We start from the raw sequence: 15,654 nt of genomic DNA on the forward strand, positions 1-15,654 counted from the left end.
GAATTTAGGAAACTTTTAATAAACTAATGAGTGAAACCCATTTCTCCCATTTAGACAACCACTGACTGATGATGACATATTACTTTTAAGGTCTCATGGCAGCAGTCGCATGCCACCAGCCAGATGTGACCCAGCTTGGGAAAAACTGATTGATGTGACCCCCAGGACCTCCTTGTTGGACATCATGGGATGCGGCACCTCCGTTGCTACGGAGACACAAGGGAAAATGTTGGAGACCGGTAAGGATGCTTTGCAGGTATAGCTGCCATTATGGTTCCGGACTGACACATATTTTCCTTCCCCGTCAGCGGGAACATTTGACTTATGTGTGTTGCCTGGGGAAAGGCGTGAAGAAACCATGTTGGCATCACTAGAGCAGACATGTTGGTACATCTGGCCTGTGGACAGACCAGCTGAGCACACATATTCCATACCTGTCAGATACTAATTGGAGTGCAAGCTTAGAAATAACTTAGATGAGGCTTTTATGATAATTGATGGAAGGGGATGAAGTGTAACTTGTGTTTGTGTCCTTACAGACTTTCAGTGGCTTTTGTTTTTAGATTCACATTTAAAGCCTACATGCAGTCTGACATACACACAGTACAAATCCTCAGTCCAGATTGAAAACAAACAAAATAGTCGAAAAATCAAATGTCAGAAAACTGTTTTGATAGTTGATTTATCATTTCAGTCAATTTATTTTTTAGCAAAAATGGGCCAAAAGGTTTGTAGTAATCGATGATGAAAATAGTCTTTAGTTGCTGTGCTTTTTGTGCGTTGTTGGCTTGTTGATCCCGTCTGTGAAGTATTATGTAACATTATTTAATTTGTGCTCTTTAAACAGTGTATTATTAGCAGTCGTCGTGGCAGTAGTGTTATGATTCAGTTTTACGCATCTCAATGTCACATTATGCAGAATGAATCTGATGGTAATTAATTTTTGCGGTAGTAAATTTTCCTCAGACTTGTTGCGTGCACACACACACACACACACCAGATGTTTGACAGATGGTGCTTTTCTTTCTTCACAGTCTGCTTTCTCTCTTTAATGAGTGCTGTTTCACTTGAAAGCTCTTTTCATTTGCGTAGCTTTTCCAGTCCCACTGTTGCTCATGACCTCCCCTGTGTCTTGTTATCGCTCTCATTGTGTGTGTGTGTGTGTGTGTGTGTGTGTGTGTGTGTGTGTGTGTGTGTGTGTGTGTGTGTGTGTGTGTGTGTGTGTGTGTTTTGTCTTGTGCATGATTTTAGTCAATTACCAGTTTCTTTTGCTGAATTGTAGTTTTTTCTTCTCACAGATGACACAGTTAAGAGTCCCAGCCCGGCTCTAAGTAAGACCCTGCTCATCTCTAAAGATCAGACCGTGACATACGTGACGTGTACATTCGTGTGTGTGTGTGTATATATATCTGTGAGCATTTTTACATTTACCTCATTTGTCACTTTGTACGGTAATTAAAATGCTGTGCTCCATAAGAATACAAAATAAGAGTCTCACTTGTCATATTCATGTCCTGTATGTATCTGTCTCCAGGTGTTTAAACATGTTTCCCCTCTAAATGAAATGTAACAGTTGGTGTTTTTGTCGTAGCTATGAAGGCAGCTGTTTTGATCCAGCGATGGTACCGGCGCTACATGGCCCGTCTGGAGATGAGGCGCAGGTACACATGGAACATCTTCCAGTCCATTGAATATGCTGGGGAACAGGACCAGCTACAGGTGACTCTCAGAAAAGGCACTCCCTCCTGCTTAAAAACTCAAGTACACATGTAAGCTTATTTTCAGAAGCCCCAGAAAACTTAAACATGTTTGTTTCTCTTTCTTCAGCTTTCCAGTTTCTTCAGTTTCATGCTCGACAACTTCACTCAGCTGAACGGAAATGGACCAGGTCAGGAGCCAAAACACTCTTTTAACCGCAGAATATTTCGATGATTTGTATCGAAATGTCTGACTTCATCCTTGTTATTTGGTAATATTGGAGATAAAGTTGATTTTATTTTGTAGTAAAACAACATTTTCTAACAGGGTTCATTTGGATATGAAGGCATACACGTTATTATGTTGCACTGTGCATACAAAGCGTTCAGGGCTGCCTGTGTCTCAGATATACTGAAGCTTATGTGAGTTTGAGCCGTTTCACCTTTTTATTAATGTTTTGTTTTTATAGCTTGAAACATTCTGTTTAGGTTCATTTGATGCTGTTGTGCTATTATGTGAAATTGAATGATCAAAGACAGATGGGTCCAGCTAATGCTTTAGGTAAATACAAATAGTGAGAGATGAAATTTGAATATTACAGTATTAGTTTTGTTAGTCATGCCTCTGTATTTTGGTCTACATTAGAGAACCCATTGCGTATACCCTGTTGCTAAGCAACTACTGTGAATGTGGAGGCCAATGTGTTGGTGTGTTGCACTGACACAGCTGTGGCTTAAGTATGTATTGACCATCTCATCCATCTAAAAGGCCCGATGATCCGTTGACAGGTTCATCCTTATGTCTTCCCTTATTACCCAACATCTACACTCCATCCTCCTCGTGGGTTTTGCGTTGAGTCGACATAAGTGATGCAAAGAGGCCAGACTCTTGTTCTTTGTACTTGTTATGTACTGCATCCATGTGTGTGTGTGTGTGTGTGTGTGTGTGTGTGTGTGTGGCAGAATAGAGGACATTTAAAGACACAAAGGGGGAAATAGACAAAAGAGAAATAGGCCTGGAGGTAGATGCCTGCTCATGCCTCGTTTGTTTGCATACATTAGAGGTTTATTAGCATATTGGAGTGGTCTTTTAATACAGCAGTGAGGTCACACAGAGTGGATGTGGTGTTGTGTCATGCTGTTTAGTACAGGGAACTCCACATTATTATCTCCATATATAAAGATTTTACTTCATCCGTTAATTGAGAGACACACTCCGATTGCTGTTCAACAGCGGTGGTGGTGGGGAAGTCCTCTGATCTTTTACTCCTGCATTCAAAATTTGATTGAACAATTTTTGATTGAACAAGTCATAAAAATGTATTTGGGAATTATTTTTTGTATAATTAATCTAAATCTGCAGAGTAACTGAAGGTATCAAATATATGTAATGGAGTAAAAAGTAAAGATTTCCTTCTGAAATGTTGAATAGTTTCAAAGTTTTAAAGAGTTGACAACGTTTTTTTAATGGCACCGTTGGATCTGTTTTTGGTTAAACCAGCAAACTGTCTACAGCCTATTTTTATTATTCAGCATTTTTTACAATTATCCAACCTTCAGAGCAGAAAGGATGCTGTACGCCATTCTTGCATTGTGTATTTGTGGACCTCTATCTTTGATTTCAGTCAAGTTCTAAAGACATCAGTGAGAATGAGCTGAGTACTGTACGTTCACAGCTGCTCCCTCTGTGTCCTCCAGACTTGATCTCCCAGCTGCTGGACCCGGTGGTGGACCCCTGGTTAGACAGAGAGATCTGTTACAACTTGATCCCCGTTCCAGAGTCGTACACGGGACCCCGACTCTCGTTTCCTCTCTCCGTCTCTGATACGAATGCTCTTCTCAGTGCATTTAAGGAGCAACAGGTAGCCTACAGTAATAGGGTCTTTCTCTCTCTCTTGCTTTGGATAGATGTTTTGGCTCTTTTAGGGACCTCATTGCTCTTCTTCCTTGCAGACCCTACATGCCAGATATGTTCTGCAGCTGCTGTACGAGACCAAAAAGCTCCTCAAACAGATGCCCAACATCATCCACTTGTCGACATCCTACACCAATGAGATCACTATATGTGGTGGGTGACGGTGACCTCAGTTTCTTGTTAATTCAAGATTCAAAGTTATTTGTCAAAATGTTTCAGTCTCGTCGTTTGGATTCTGTGATGCCGCTGCTTGTGCACCCGCCACACAGCACGGCACAGTGGGCTTCTGAACACATGAATAACCTGCTTATCAGTTAAGTGACTGCTGATGTCTGTAAATGTGTTGTAAATACATTTGACAGTATCTTAATGGCAGCGATCCAAGAATGGAGGTCTTGTTTATTTGCACACTGATCGGGCACTTGACTCTTCCTCGGCCGCCTCCTCCTGCAGATTCGCATCTCATTAAACTCAAGAATACTTGTGACTGAAACAGAAAACACACACCGGTCGGCGGTTGAGTGTTTTAATTCCATTGAGGAATATTTCAGACATCCTCTGCTAATCAGGGATCAGTTAAGCCAGAAATAAGATTCACATTTCTGCATTGCTGAGATTTTCCTTTTTGGTACAGGTGATCTGCACGGGCGGCTTGATGACCTACTTCTCATATTTTATAAGGTACTGTAAAGCTATATTTATTTTACTGTACAACACATTTCTTTAGGATCACTCACTACCTATTTTACAGGAAAACATTTCGTTCAGATTCATCAGATTTTATATAGATGTAAACAAGCAAACGTGCGCGACAGTTGAAGCCACATCAGACAGCTGAGAGCATGCACTCAAGATCTGGTTTTAGTTTCACGACTCGCTTCTGTTCAGAATGGCCTTCCCTCTGCGGAGACACCATATGTGTTCAACGGGGACTTTGTGGACCGCGGGAAAAAGTCGATCGAAGTGGTCAGCCTCCTCTTTGCCTACCTGCTGCTTTACCCCGACTACATGCACCTGAACCGAGGAAACCATGAAGACCACATAATGAACCTCAGGTTGGTTAGACGAGAAATTAACAAAAACATTCATCTGTTCAAACACAAGGGTAGTACAATTAGGATATGTTTTTACATTGTTGTTTCAGATATGGGTTTACAAAGGAAGTCATGCAGAAATACAAGGTACAGTAACGTCCAGCCAAATGGCTTTATTCTGCCTTTATTATGTATATAGGCTACAGAGCTCAGTTCATGACTCTGCAGATTTTAGCATTGGATTAATAAAATGGCGCAGTGACCAACGGTTCTTTGATTAATTCCTTTGTCACTGTGTGCAGACTCATGGACGTGAGATCCTCCAGCTGTTTCAGGACGTTTTCAGCCTTCTGCCCATTGCCACAGTCATCGACGGAAAGATCCTGATCGTTCACGGTGGGATATCAGACCAGACCGACCTGGACTTCCTCAGCTCCATAGAAAGACACAAGGTAAGTAGAAACAAGAACGCAACCTGTACTCTTTTAGCTGCAAAAATCAGCATTGGGCACTAGAGTTCAGAACAACATTTAAATAAAATGTTGATGATTATCTGGCAGACAAGGTTCATGCTGAATACCTGAGGTGTTTCAAACAACATTCAGTGATGTACATCACATACCTTGTTTATGTGATTTCCTTTATTCTTTTAAACGATTGGCCGACAGAAATGATAATTCATCCGTCACACAAATGAAAAATAATCATCTATTTCTTCATTGAAAAGTCATTCTGGGAAATGAACCAAATTACTCGAGAAGTAGAGGAAATAGATGCAACAAAATGTACAATAATTTGTGGCTATGTTGGCTTCTTACCTTCTCAAGGTACTTGCTAAGATTGGTACTGTACTACTGGACTTAACACATCTGTTAAGTCCAGTCAGTTTTTGTCTTAAAAAGCTTTACAATCTGAACAACGTACGGCACGTTACCTTCTTCTCCTCAGACACTCGAGACACGTCGGTTTGATCTTCAATTTGGAATACCTTTGTCCTCACTTTATTTCTGTCTTCCCTTTTCTCCTCTTCCAGGTGAAATCTGCCCTGAGGTTTCCCAGACGCAGTTTGGAGCAGCTGGACATCGGTCATTCCTGCAAAAGAATGAGATCGACGGCCGGCTCTCGTCCCAGCAGCCACAGTAAAAACCAACCGAGGTCTGACAGCAGCCCACCGCTTACAGGTGTTTTTTTTAAAGCGTGCAATAAGACTTCTTGCTTAAAGTGACAGACCCTCTCTTTTGTCCCTTTTTATTTCTGTAGAAAGACGCGATGCGGGCACAGCCGACAAGACAGCGCAGCCTCCACTTCTTCCTCCTCCTCCTCATCATCCTCGTCCTCCTCTTCGTTCTGCTCCCCTCAAACTCCATCGTGCCTCTCGCCCCGTCCGTGCCCGTCTTCTCCCAGCATGCCTTACACTATCAATGTCCTCCAAGTGCCTTACCTGGACTCTCTGTCCTCGGTTCCCCCTCCTCCACCTCCACAACACGATCGGGAATGGAGACAGGTCAGATTGGATCCAGCGCCCCGTAGTGTCCTGTGCCTCGTCCAGCACTTTCATCTGCGTTTCCTCTCTCCTGCAGGTAGTGGATATATTGTGGAGTGACCCTAAATCCCAAGAAGGCTGCAGTCCGAACACATTCAGAGGAGGAGGCTGCTACTTCGGCCCGGACGTCACCCGCAGACTGCTGCTCCAGCACGGACTCCAGCTGCTAATCAGATCCCATGAGTGCAAACAGGAGGGATACGAGTTCTGTCACGGCGGACAGGTAGACGGGAGGGATGCAGGATGTTAATTCAGATTGTCCAAATAAATGTTTGAGTCTGTAAGGAATGTTTGCGCATGTTTGTCCCACAGGTGATCACTATTTTCTCAGCGTCAAACTATTACGAGGAGGGAAGCAACCGTGGCGCATACATCAAAGTGGGCCGAGAACTGGTTCCCCGCTTCTACCAGTACCAAGTCAGCCGCACAACACGCAAACTCACCCTGACACAGAGGTACAACAGGGGTCAGCCGTGTTTCTGCTTGTTTAAAAATGAATACCAGCTCTTTACCAGCTGGTTCCAGCGTCCTCCACTGTGAGGATTTTCTGCATGTGTCTGTTTTCATCTTTGCTGAGCGGTCAAAACAAGCATTTTGAATTCAAACATTTACGTAAGAAAGCTCAGCATTGTGTGTGCTTGCGTGTGCGTCTGCAGAGTGAGAGTTGCTGAAGGCTCCGCCCTCAAGGCCCTGAAGGAGAAGCTGTTCACCCATCGCTCTGAGCTGCTGTCGAGCCTCCAGCAGTACGACCAGAACAACACCGGTGCGCTCTTCTCACTCTGTTTGCCTTGCTTATATTTAACTAGGTTGACATGTATATCTGTTAGATGCAAATGTATCTTTTCGTGTGTGTTTTCTTCAGGTTGTGTGTCAGTCAGTGACTGGGCTCAGGCGTTTGAGTCTATACTGAGACTGGATCTGCCGTGGAGGACCCTTCGCCCGCACTTAGCCCGTCTGGCACCAGATGGCAGTGTGGATTATCAGTCCTGCTTTGAAGACATGGAGCCGGGGATTCCTCTGACTCAGGTAAGAGAGGTGAGGGGGTCATCCTCATCAGAGCAACCAAGTACATTTACTCAAATACTCTAGTTAAAGGGTATTTTGAGATCCTCATATTCCATTTTTTACCATTTTGGGGATTTTTTTTCTAGTTAGATTTAATCTACTCACTCTGTTGTATCCAGACTGTCCACCTTGTTGAGATACTTCTTACATCTTAAACACAGTTCTGAATTCCTAATGCAGGTCTTTCACTTGTAAAGTGAAATCTTTCCCTAGTGGTACTGGTACTTTTAGGATCATAGTTACTTGTTCTACCACTGCTGCTATTAAACTCAGCTAAAGGTTATCTACAGTTCTCTTTCTCTCTTTTCTAATTGTAGGTGACTCCAAACTTGGCTGAAACTCTGTTCAGATACAGGACAGACATTGAGATAATATTCAACATTATAGACAAAGACCATTCAGGTAAAAAGAAAGTGAATTATTGAAGTGTGTCAATAATTCAAAAAGTATTTCTATCACTTCCGCACATGAGTGTACTGAATGTGTGTTGTCATGTTCAGGTCTGATCTCCATCGAGGAGTTTCGCCACACCTGGCGTCTTTTCAGCGCCCACCTGGGGGTCGACATCGACGACGGAGCCATCGACGACCTGGCCCGAAGCATCGACTTCAACAAGGACGGCAGCATAGACTTCACTGAGTTCCTGGAGGCCTTCAGAGTGGTACACAAGCTGGACAACAAGGAACAACTCAACGGGAAGACGGCTGGAGGGAAGTGTTCTTGAAGGGAAGAATCTGAATGCTACAGTGTGGAAGTCCTGAATGTTGAGCATCTTTTACAAGAAAGCGTGGAAACGTTTAAAGGATTTAGTATTAAGTTAGCTGCGATTTCACTAGCAGTGATGTGGTTTAAAATGATAGTGCATTTTCGCTATTCGGTGGATCTAGGGACGGCAATGTCGATTTGTAGGTTGCTTCCTATCGCGGCAATGATGCTCCCCAGAGGATACATCCTTAAGACTTTGGTGAGCCTCTCATCTTTCAACTAGCACCACCAGCAGACAAAAGATTTTTGAGCATGTCGCGGAAAATGGCTCGACAAGTGTCAAAGGATTGTCATGAAATCTGGCAGAAACATTATAGTGTACAACAGATACAGCAGGAGTACCAGCGTTGATGCCACACACTGTAGCATTACATGTATTGATGACTGAAGGCTTGAGAAAACAGAGACACACTGCAGCTAATGTTAGAGTTTCAGATAGTGTGTTTACCAAAAAGGAATAAAATGGCTTTTTGTTAAACTAATTGTTGAATTTTGTGTATGTTTTAAGACTGTGTGTTTTAGTGTGTGTGTGTGAGCGTGTGTGTGTGTGTGTGTGTTCGTTCTCTACTTCACTCTGGCATTCTGCCCTCTATAATTACCTCTCCGTTGAGAGCAGTAAAACAAGCCCAGGAATCCTGTCAGCCTGAGTAAATTATGGGTTCAGATTTTACTGAATACACACACACACACACACACACACACCGGTTCCAAGAGACAAAAGTGAAGGGTGAGAGACAAATGCGTTTAAGTTAATTTGAACATTTTAGTGCTAGCGTTCTTGGACCTGGCCCTCTTTTCTTGTCAAACTGCTGATGTCTGAGTGTTTGTAAGTATCACCATAAAGCAGGTATAAACAGCATCTCCCCTGATACCTCCTTATCCATCTGTCAGTGTTTTGCACCCTCTTACCCCTCCCTCCTCCCATATGCCCATCCCGTAGTAATCCCAGCCCACATCTCCCCTCCCCTCTCCCCAATCTTCAGCTCCTCATATACTTCCCACTTTCACTCTCCAAGTGCTTCTCTTTAGCCTCCCGTCCCAAGTGCGAGATCAGATGGGACTCCTGGCGGCACTGGTCGCTCTGCTCTGCTTCTATGCTCCTCCAGGTACTTTCTTCAAGTTGATTTTCATACTTGTGCTGTTGTTGAGAGTGAGCAAGTGTTTTCCGACAACTGCTGGTATTCACTGAAACTGTCGTGCAGCGAGCAGAGCTGAGGGATGTAGCCGTTTTAGACACCTGGAGAACGGGCAGACGTTTTTCCGTTACGGTGGACTGCTGGTGATCTTCCGCTGTCGCCCTGGCTACAAGCTCCACGGATACAAGACCAACAGCTGCGTGTCCGGACACTGGTCCCGGGACACCCCAGTCTGTGTTGGTGAGGAGCTTCATTCATGAGCATGTACTGTAAACCTTTTTATTTTACTATGTGCATTTAGAGGATAAGTGTTAACTCATTTGCTTTTTGTCTCAAGCTTTCTGTTTTGCTTCTATTGCACTACAGGGTAGAGATTTGAGAAGAGACTGCAACAAAGCCATGAAAGGTTCCTGGTCAGGATCAGACTTTTAATCACTTTTTTATGATATTGTCCTGCTCTTTCAGGCTCCGGCTGCTCCAACCCGGGGCCGCTCAGTCACGGGACAAGCGGCATGAATGGGGACAGCTCCTGGGCAGAGTTCAGCTGCAATAGTGGCTTTCAACTGCATGGGCCGTCAATGTTATACTGTAAGGGCCCCACCTGGAATAGCACGAAGCCTATATGCAAAGGTGAGCATAAAACACTCTCAGCTATTAAAGCAACATTTTGACATTTTGGAAAATGCGCTTATTTGCTTTCTTGCAGAGAGTTAGATTAGCAGATTGATACCACTCTCCTTGTGTGTATTCATGTCTTACTATTCCTTTAAATGTGTGTCTTTGTATTACATTGCGTTAATATGTCCAAATAGCAGTAGAAAGTTTCTTGCAGCACTGTACCTGTAAGTAACCATAACTATGTATAGTCATGTTTGAAAGTTGCTGTACAAACAGACTTACCATACCTCCTTAACCATTTTCTCTTTTCTCTTTGTCAGAGTCCGACATGATGCGCTCAGTTTCAGGTGTCAATCTGCACACGCCAAACTTACGTCAGAGCCTCCAGGCTGCCGTAGTTCTGAAGACCCAGAAACAATCCCACTACGCCCTCGCTAATACCGCTTCCAAAGAAGCAAACCTCAAATTTGTCTTGTTGTCTCACACGCCATTCCAAATGTCCGACAGGGAGAGGATCAAAGTGACCAACCCAAAAGTCCACCTGCAGCAGAATGTTCAGTTTCCCAATTTTAAAGTCAAAGATGGAGTCCAGACAACTCATCACGAGGCTCAACTTCAGGAGGTTAATGAAGAGCAACAAGGACAGGAAACAGGAAGTGGGATGCATGGCTCGCTGGCAGAGGCTTCACAGGAGGAAGCAGAAACGGTGGACGGAGTCGACTCTAAATCACATCTGTCTGCTACTGTCTCGCCTACCTTATCATTATTGTCAAGAACAGAGCAGTCAACATCTTCACCGCCGTCATTTTCAACAGCCCAAACACCAGCTATCGCCGCTGTCACCAACACTGTAACGTTTGCACCAACTTCCCCACTCCGCCTCACGAGATCTGCTCTTCCTGTGCCCGGCAGTGACAGAGTGCTACAGTTTGGAGGAACCGTCACATCCCAGGCTGATGTGACTCCCTCTGAAGCAGCAACACGCTCTTCACAAACTGCAGATGAAGACCAACGGGCTGAAACCGGTTTCCTGTATCCTCCCCGGCCTGGGCCTGTAGAGAAAGCATACACTTTATCTACTTCTGTTTATTTCACTTCTACCAGTTCTTCCTCCACTTCGTCACCTGCTCCCTCCCTATCAGCCCGCATTCCCTTCTTGTCGGCCTACACTTTCTCAAGTCCCAGCTTCACCCAGGCCAGTAACAAAACACATCTGCCTAACGTTCCTTCAAACACCTCCACCACCACCGAGCCAAGATCTCACCAGACTGAATACCACAGCACCACCTCCAACCCGCCTTTGCCGTCTCTGAGACTCGGTAGACGACCCGTGTGCACGTACCCGCCTGTGCCCGCTCACGGGACCTTCTACTTCCGTAATGTGGAGAATCCAGGACCCAGAGATTACAGGCACTACATACAGTATGGCTGCTACCCAGGTTACACACTGGCTCATGGAGACATACACAGCTACTGCCAGCAGGGGGACACCTGGAGTGGAATCACACCGGTGTGTTTGGGTAGGTTGTTTAGTTGATAGTTGTTTATTGTTGATATAAGCCTTAAAAGGAAAATCTAAAGATGGATATTTGCCATATAATAGTTGGCGGCCTGTCAGTGATTCATATGTAAAAATCCTCCCACAAAAACCAGTACTATGTGAGCACTCCAGGGATTATGAAATAGTTTGTTACAGTCCATATGTAGTTTGCATGTAAAAAAAGATTGATTATTATAACACACAGTATATGCAGTGTGTTTCTAGAGTTTATGATGGAGCTTGTTTGTGAATTATTCACACTCCCGGTGATCGTTCATGCTGCACTTTGACGAGACTAATATTTTTGTTCCTTTACTGAAAATCTTTATATTATTTTTCTGAAATGAGGGCAGCTTGAGTCTTGGGCTGCGACTAACCGCCAGGTTGTGAATTACAGAATCATTTCTCAATAAATCAGTTCATTGTTTTTGTCGTATAAAATGTAAAAAGAAACTGAAAATTGCCTATAAGAATTTGCTAAATTTTCTGTAGACAAATTAAATGACCAATAGTTTCATTTCTTGACTCACATCCAGTTTCAGTCTGTGTTTCAATCAAGCTGCTTCATGTCGGTTACATGTGAGTTACAGCCTCTGCTGTACAGATTCAAACGGGGTCGTCTCCAGTCCTTCACCTCTCTCTGGTGATGTTCCACCAATGTTCTCTTATAAATGCTCAAATACATTTCTGTCATTGCAACTCCCTGTATTGATGCATCCTCACTGTTGGTCTCCAGAGTTGACACCTTGTTCAGTTAACCACGGAGGCTGCTCCCAGCTGTGCTCTCACTCCGAACATAACAACCAGAGTACCAACCAGACCCAGACCAGAACTCAGTGCCACTGCAGAGCTGGATTCACTCTGCTGGATGATGGGCGAACTTGTCGAGGTGAACATATTAATGTTTGTTTTTTTCTTGTAACATTCCTGCTGAATCCTCTGTGAACGCCCCGGGGCTCTTCCTAATAAGAACACAACGTACGCTGAGGCGTGTTACAGCAGAACAGGGAACCTCCTCATGTTTTATGTTGTTTTTGATGTTTCATGGCTCACAGACAAGTATACGAGTGAGCTGTGAAATTGATGGCAGCACGGTGACCTTGTAGCACTTATAGGGCTGACATTTACTTTATATATCGTCTCAGGTAATACGCGTGGTTGCTCACAGACAACCTGTCATTTGTGAGGGCCACCAGCTGAGGGTGTTGATATTTTTTCAACAGTGTTATTATCAGTGGGCACTATAAGACAGATAGACCTGCCCAGATGTCTTGGTTTGACTAATTATAGTTTAGTTTCAGCCAGAAAAATTCCTGTGCAATGAAATAAGGCTCGTGATCATTCCTGTCTGACAGTTCAAGAGAAATGAGCTTTAAATTAGGTCCTTATTTCAAAAGATGACCTTTTGTTCACATGGGCCTCAATATATAGAGATGTTGAAGCATTAACAGAAAAGCAGTGGTGGAGACAAACTAAGCACATGCAGTCAAATGCTGTACTTTGCTGTAGGAGAAAGTAAGGGGAAATGGTGCTTTCCTAAATGGCAGGAAAACAAGAACTAGAGCTGATATACAAGCTTGCGGAGCATTTTCTGCACATCCTTGTTTCCTGTCTCTGCAGAACAGGAAGTCAGAAAACATCTGCATTATGGTTTGCTCATTATAGGTCCAAACAGCAAAACATGGCGACACATCAATGAGGTTTCAGAGGCGGGGGAGATGGCCAGCTTTCATCTGCTACTCTGTTCTTTCATCTCAGTGTGTGTGTGTGTGTGTGTGTGTGTGTGTGTGTGTGTGTGTTTTGTCAGGTCGCCTCAAGAGTGTTTGCTTTATTAGGTCTGTGTTCATTAAAAAGCAGTGCACGATGTGTGTTCTTTATCCATGTAATACATTTTGTCAGCACATGTGTAGATTTAGACGAGTGTGTGGAGGGGCAGCACCCGTGTCAGCAGAGGTGCGTCAACACATTTGGTTCCTTTAAGTACAGCTGTGATGCCGGTTATCAGCCAGCTCATGACCAGACGTCCTGCACAGGTGTGTGTGTGTGTGTGTGTATTTATTTGCATCTGTTCAAGGTGTTCACATCTATGATAAAAGTTCTTTCTTCATCGATCTCCATCTTCCCAGATGTGGATGAGTGCCTGCTGCCTGCAGCTGTAACAGGCTGTGTGTTTGGCTGTGTCAACACTCCCGGGACGTTCCACTGCCAGTGTCCTGCTGGCTACAGCCTTCCGACCAGAGACAGACACTGCCAAGGTCAGGGGACACTCACTAAACCTAACTGTGGGAAACCATGCCTTGCTCTTCATAGCCATGCTAGTAGCTCTATGGATGGCAATGTCGGCCGGTCCACCACTTTGATCCAGACTAAAATGTCTCATCCGCCACATGGATTCCCAGATGGTGAATGCTCATGGTGTGATGCCCTGACTTTTAATTCTTGACCTGATGATGGCACTAGATTCAATTGTATTTCTTACCACATACCTGTAAAACCAACCATATTCCCTCCATTCTCAGTTAGTAAATATTATGACCATATTTATTAATGCTGCACTAAACTAAAAGTGTGCTATCATTTGCTAATTAGCATGTAACATACCTGTTTGTTGCTAGTAAAAGCACTGCTGTGTCCTGTCCAACCTCAGCAGGCAGCCGGCTGACATGAGAGGGCCATCAGCTTGATTAAGTTCACATGGGCCTCTCCATGTGCTCAGTCTCCTATACTACAGCCAACATCCACCCTGCATCACCTTTTAGTTTTGCACCCTCAACACCTCCACAGCATCTACACACTCCATTGTTCGTTTGAGGTAACCTATAGTTAAATTAAAATTACGTGTGGACTCATTTTTTGTCACACTTCCCTGAGCCAGTTTGAGACACAGAGCTTTTAGCATGGCTGTAGACTCAACATCTTGTTTTACAGTCTTCATGGCACATAACTTAAATTTTAAACTCCAGTTACCGCCCTAAAACATGTAAATCGTTGTATCCCAAGTTGGTTGTATCCCCCCAAAAACTTAATGTATTGACTTGAGGCTTCAGGTTAGGTAAACTCTTACGAGGGCATGGAAGATGTCCCGGGGCAGATGTAACAATTCAGGTTTATTTTATTAGACTTACTATTAAGGCATTTTACTTACCTGTTAGAAAAGTGGTCAGCACTTGAATGGCGCAAAATCTACTTCAAAGGGAAGTTACTAAAAAAGCAGCACCAACCATTGCCAACACAAAATAAATTCAGTGCAACTTCGTCCCTTATCCCTTTAGTTTTGACAAAAAAATGGAAAAGATTAGTTGTCACCTTCTCCTAAAAGTATTTTTCTTATCCAGATATCGATGAGTGTGCTGTAAATCAGGGGCTCGGGGCATGTGCGGAGCTGTGCCATAACTCACCAGGGTCCTACCGATGCTCCTGCTCGTATGGTTACGTCTTAGCCGGAAACGGGCACAGCTGCATCGCAGAGTGTCCACCTGGGTACAGGAAGCAACCCACAGCAACAACACCTGAGAATGCAACTGCACAAGCTCTTCGGGAGGAGTGTGTAGGTGGGAGATAACAACATAAAAGCTGAGAATGTCTCGAAATTTCTCCAAAGAAATCATCTATATTTCTCTGCGTGTCCACACAGATATAAATGAGTGCCAGGAGGAAACGTGTGAGTGGCAGTGCATCAACCTCCCAGGCTCTCACCGCTGCATCTGCCCCAGAGGATACACACTGCACCGAGATGGCCGACGCTGCAAAGGTCAGTGGGGTCATGCACACACTCGTAATGAGTGAAATTTGTATAAAATGAGAATGTTTATGTGTGAATATGTTCACTACACATGCTCCCATTTGTTTCTCTCGCTCTCCTCCAGACACCAATGAGTGCAGCCGGAGGAATGGAGGGTGTTCCCACCTGTGTGTGAACCAAAAAGGTGGCTATAAATGTGCCTGCCCAGCCTCCCATCGGCTCTCCCCCTACAGCTGGAAGAAATGTTTACCAAGGACAACAGCGGGCTCTGCTGGCTGAGGTGTGTGACGTGTGCAAAGACACAAGAAATGACACCAAAAAAAGCAAGTATCACAAATGTGCATCATCATCCGACTGTGGTCTCTCCAACCCAAAGAACCATTGGACCTATGAAACTGGCTAACGACACATAATAAGAACTTGAATGGTTACATAATAAACAGATGAGCTATCTGTCAAACTTGTTCGATGGATTTCAGCAATTTCATACTTAGAACAGTATTTTCCCGATTGATTCAGAAATATATTCCATTATAATTGACCCATTTGAATTGTTGTATTTCAAATTGTTGTGTTGCGTATATATATATATATATATA

At 43.9% G+C, this 15,654-nt stretch overlaps 2 protein-coding genes across 5 annotated transcripts; both read left to right on the forward strand.

The window, feature by feature from the left end:
* Positions 1–184: 184 nt before the first annotated feature.
* ppef1 (protein phosphatase, EF-hand calcium binding domain 1) lies at positions 185–7,978 on the forward strand (the record flags this gene model as incomplete). The annotated part of the gene is made up of 18 exons (XM_079160996.1): positions 185–239; positions 1,299–1,331; positions 1,592–1,719; positions 1,828–1,888; positions 3,396–3,559; positions 3,651–3,765; positions 4,247–4,293; positions 4,501–4,667; positions 4,757–4,793; positions 4,949–5,098; positions 5,680–5,801; positions 5,907–6,150; positions 6,227–6,412; positions 6,502–6,644; positions 6,846–6,952; positions 7,052–7,215; positions 7,572–7,656; positions 7,755–7,978. The coding sequence occupies 18 exons, from the start codon at positions 185–187 to the stop codon at positions 7,976–7,978; spliced, it is 2,232 nt and encodes a 743-aa protein (XP_079017122.1).
* Positions 7,979–9,055: 1,077 nt separating this feature from the next.
* Positions 9,056–15,649, forward strand: LOC306700050 (uncharacterized protein). 4 transcript variants are annotated; one of them, XM_079164941.1, is made up of 11 exons: positions 9,056–9,125; positions 9,222–9,395; positions 9,621–9,785; positions 10,094–11,293; positions 11,918–11,956; positions 12,050–12,202; positions 13,224–13,346; positions 13,440–13,568; positions 14,649–14,864; positions 14,948–15,064; positions 15,180–15,649. In XM_079164941.1, exons 1-11 carry the CDS (start codon positions 9,074–9,076, stop codon positions 15,332–15,334), a joined length of 2,523 nt encoding a protein of 840 aa, XP_079021067.1. In that variant the 5' UTR covers positions 9,056–9,073; the 3' UTR covers positions 15,335–15,649. The 4 variants fall into 4 exon arrangements, with proteins under 4 accessions (XP_079021067.1, XP_079021066.1, XP_079021069.1 ...); XM_079164940.1 differs by having other exon boundaries at positions 11,918–12,202; XM_079164943.1 differs by lacking the exon at positions 11,918–11,956.
* Positions 15,650–15,654: the final 5 nt, after the last annotated feature.

This window comes from Pholis gunnellus (assembly GCF_910591455.1).
Source record: "Pholis gunnellus genome assembly, chromosome: 1".
Classification (NCBI taxonomy): domain Eukaryota; kingdom Metazoa; phylum Chordata; class Actinopteri; order Perciformes; family Pholidae; genus Pholis; species Pholis gunnellus.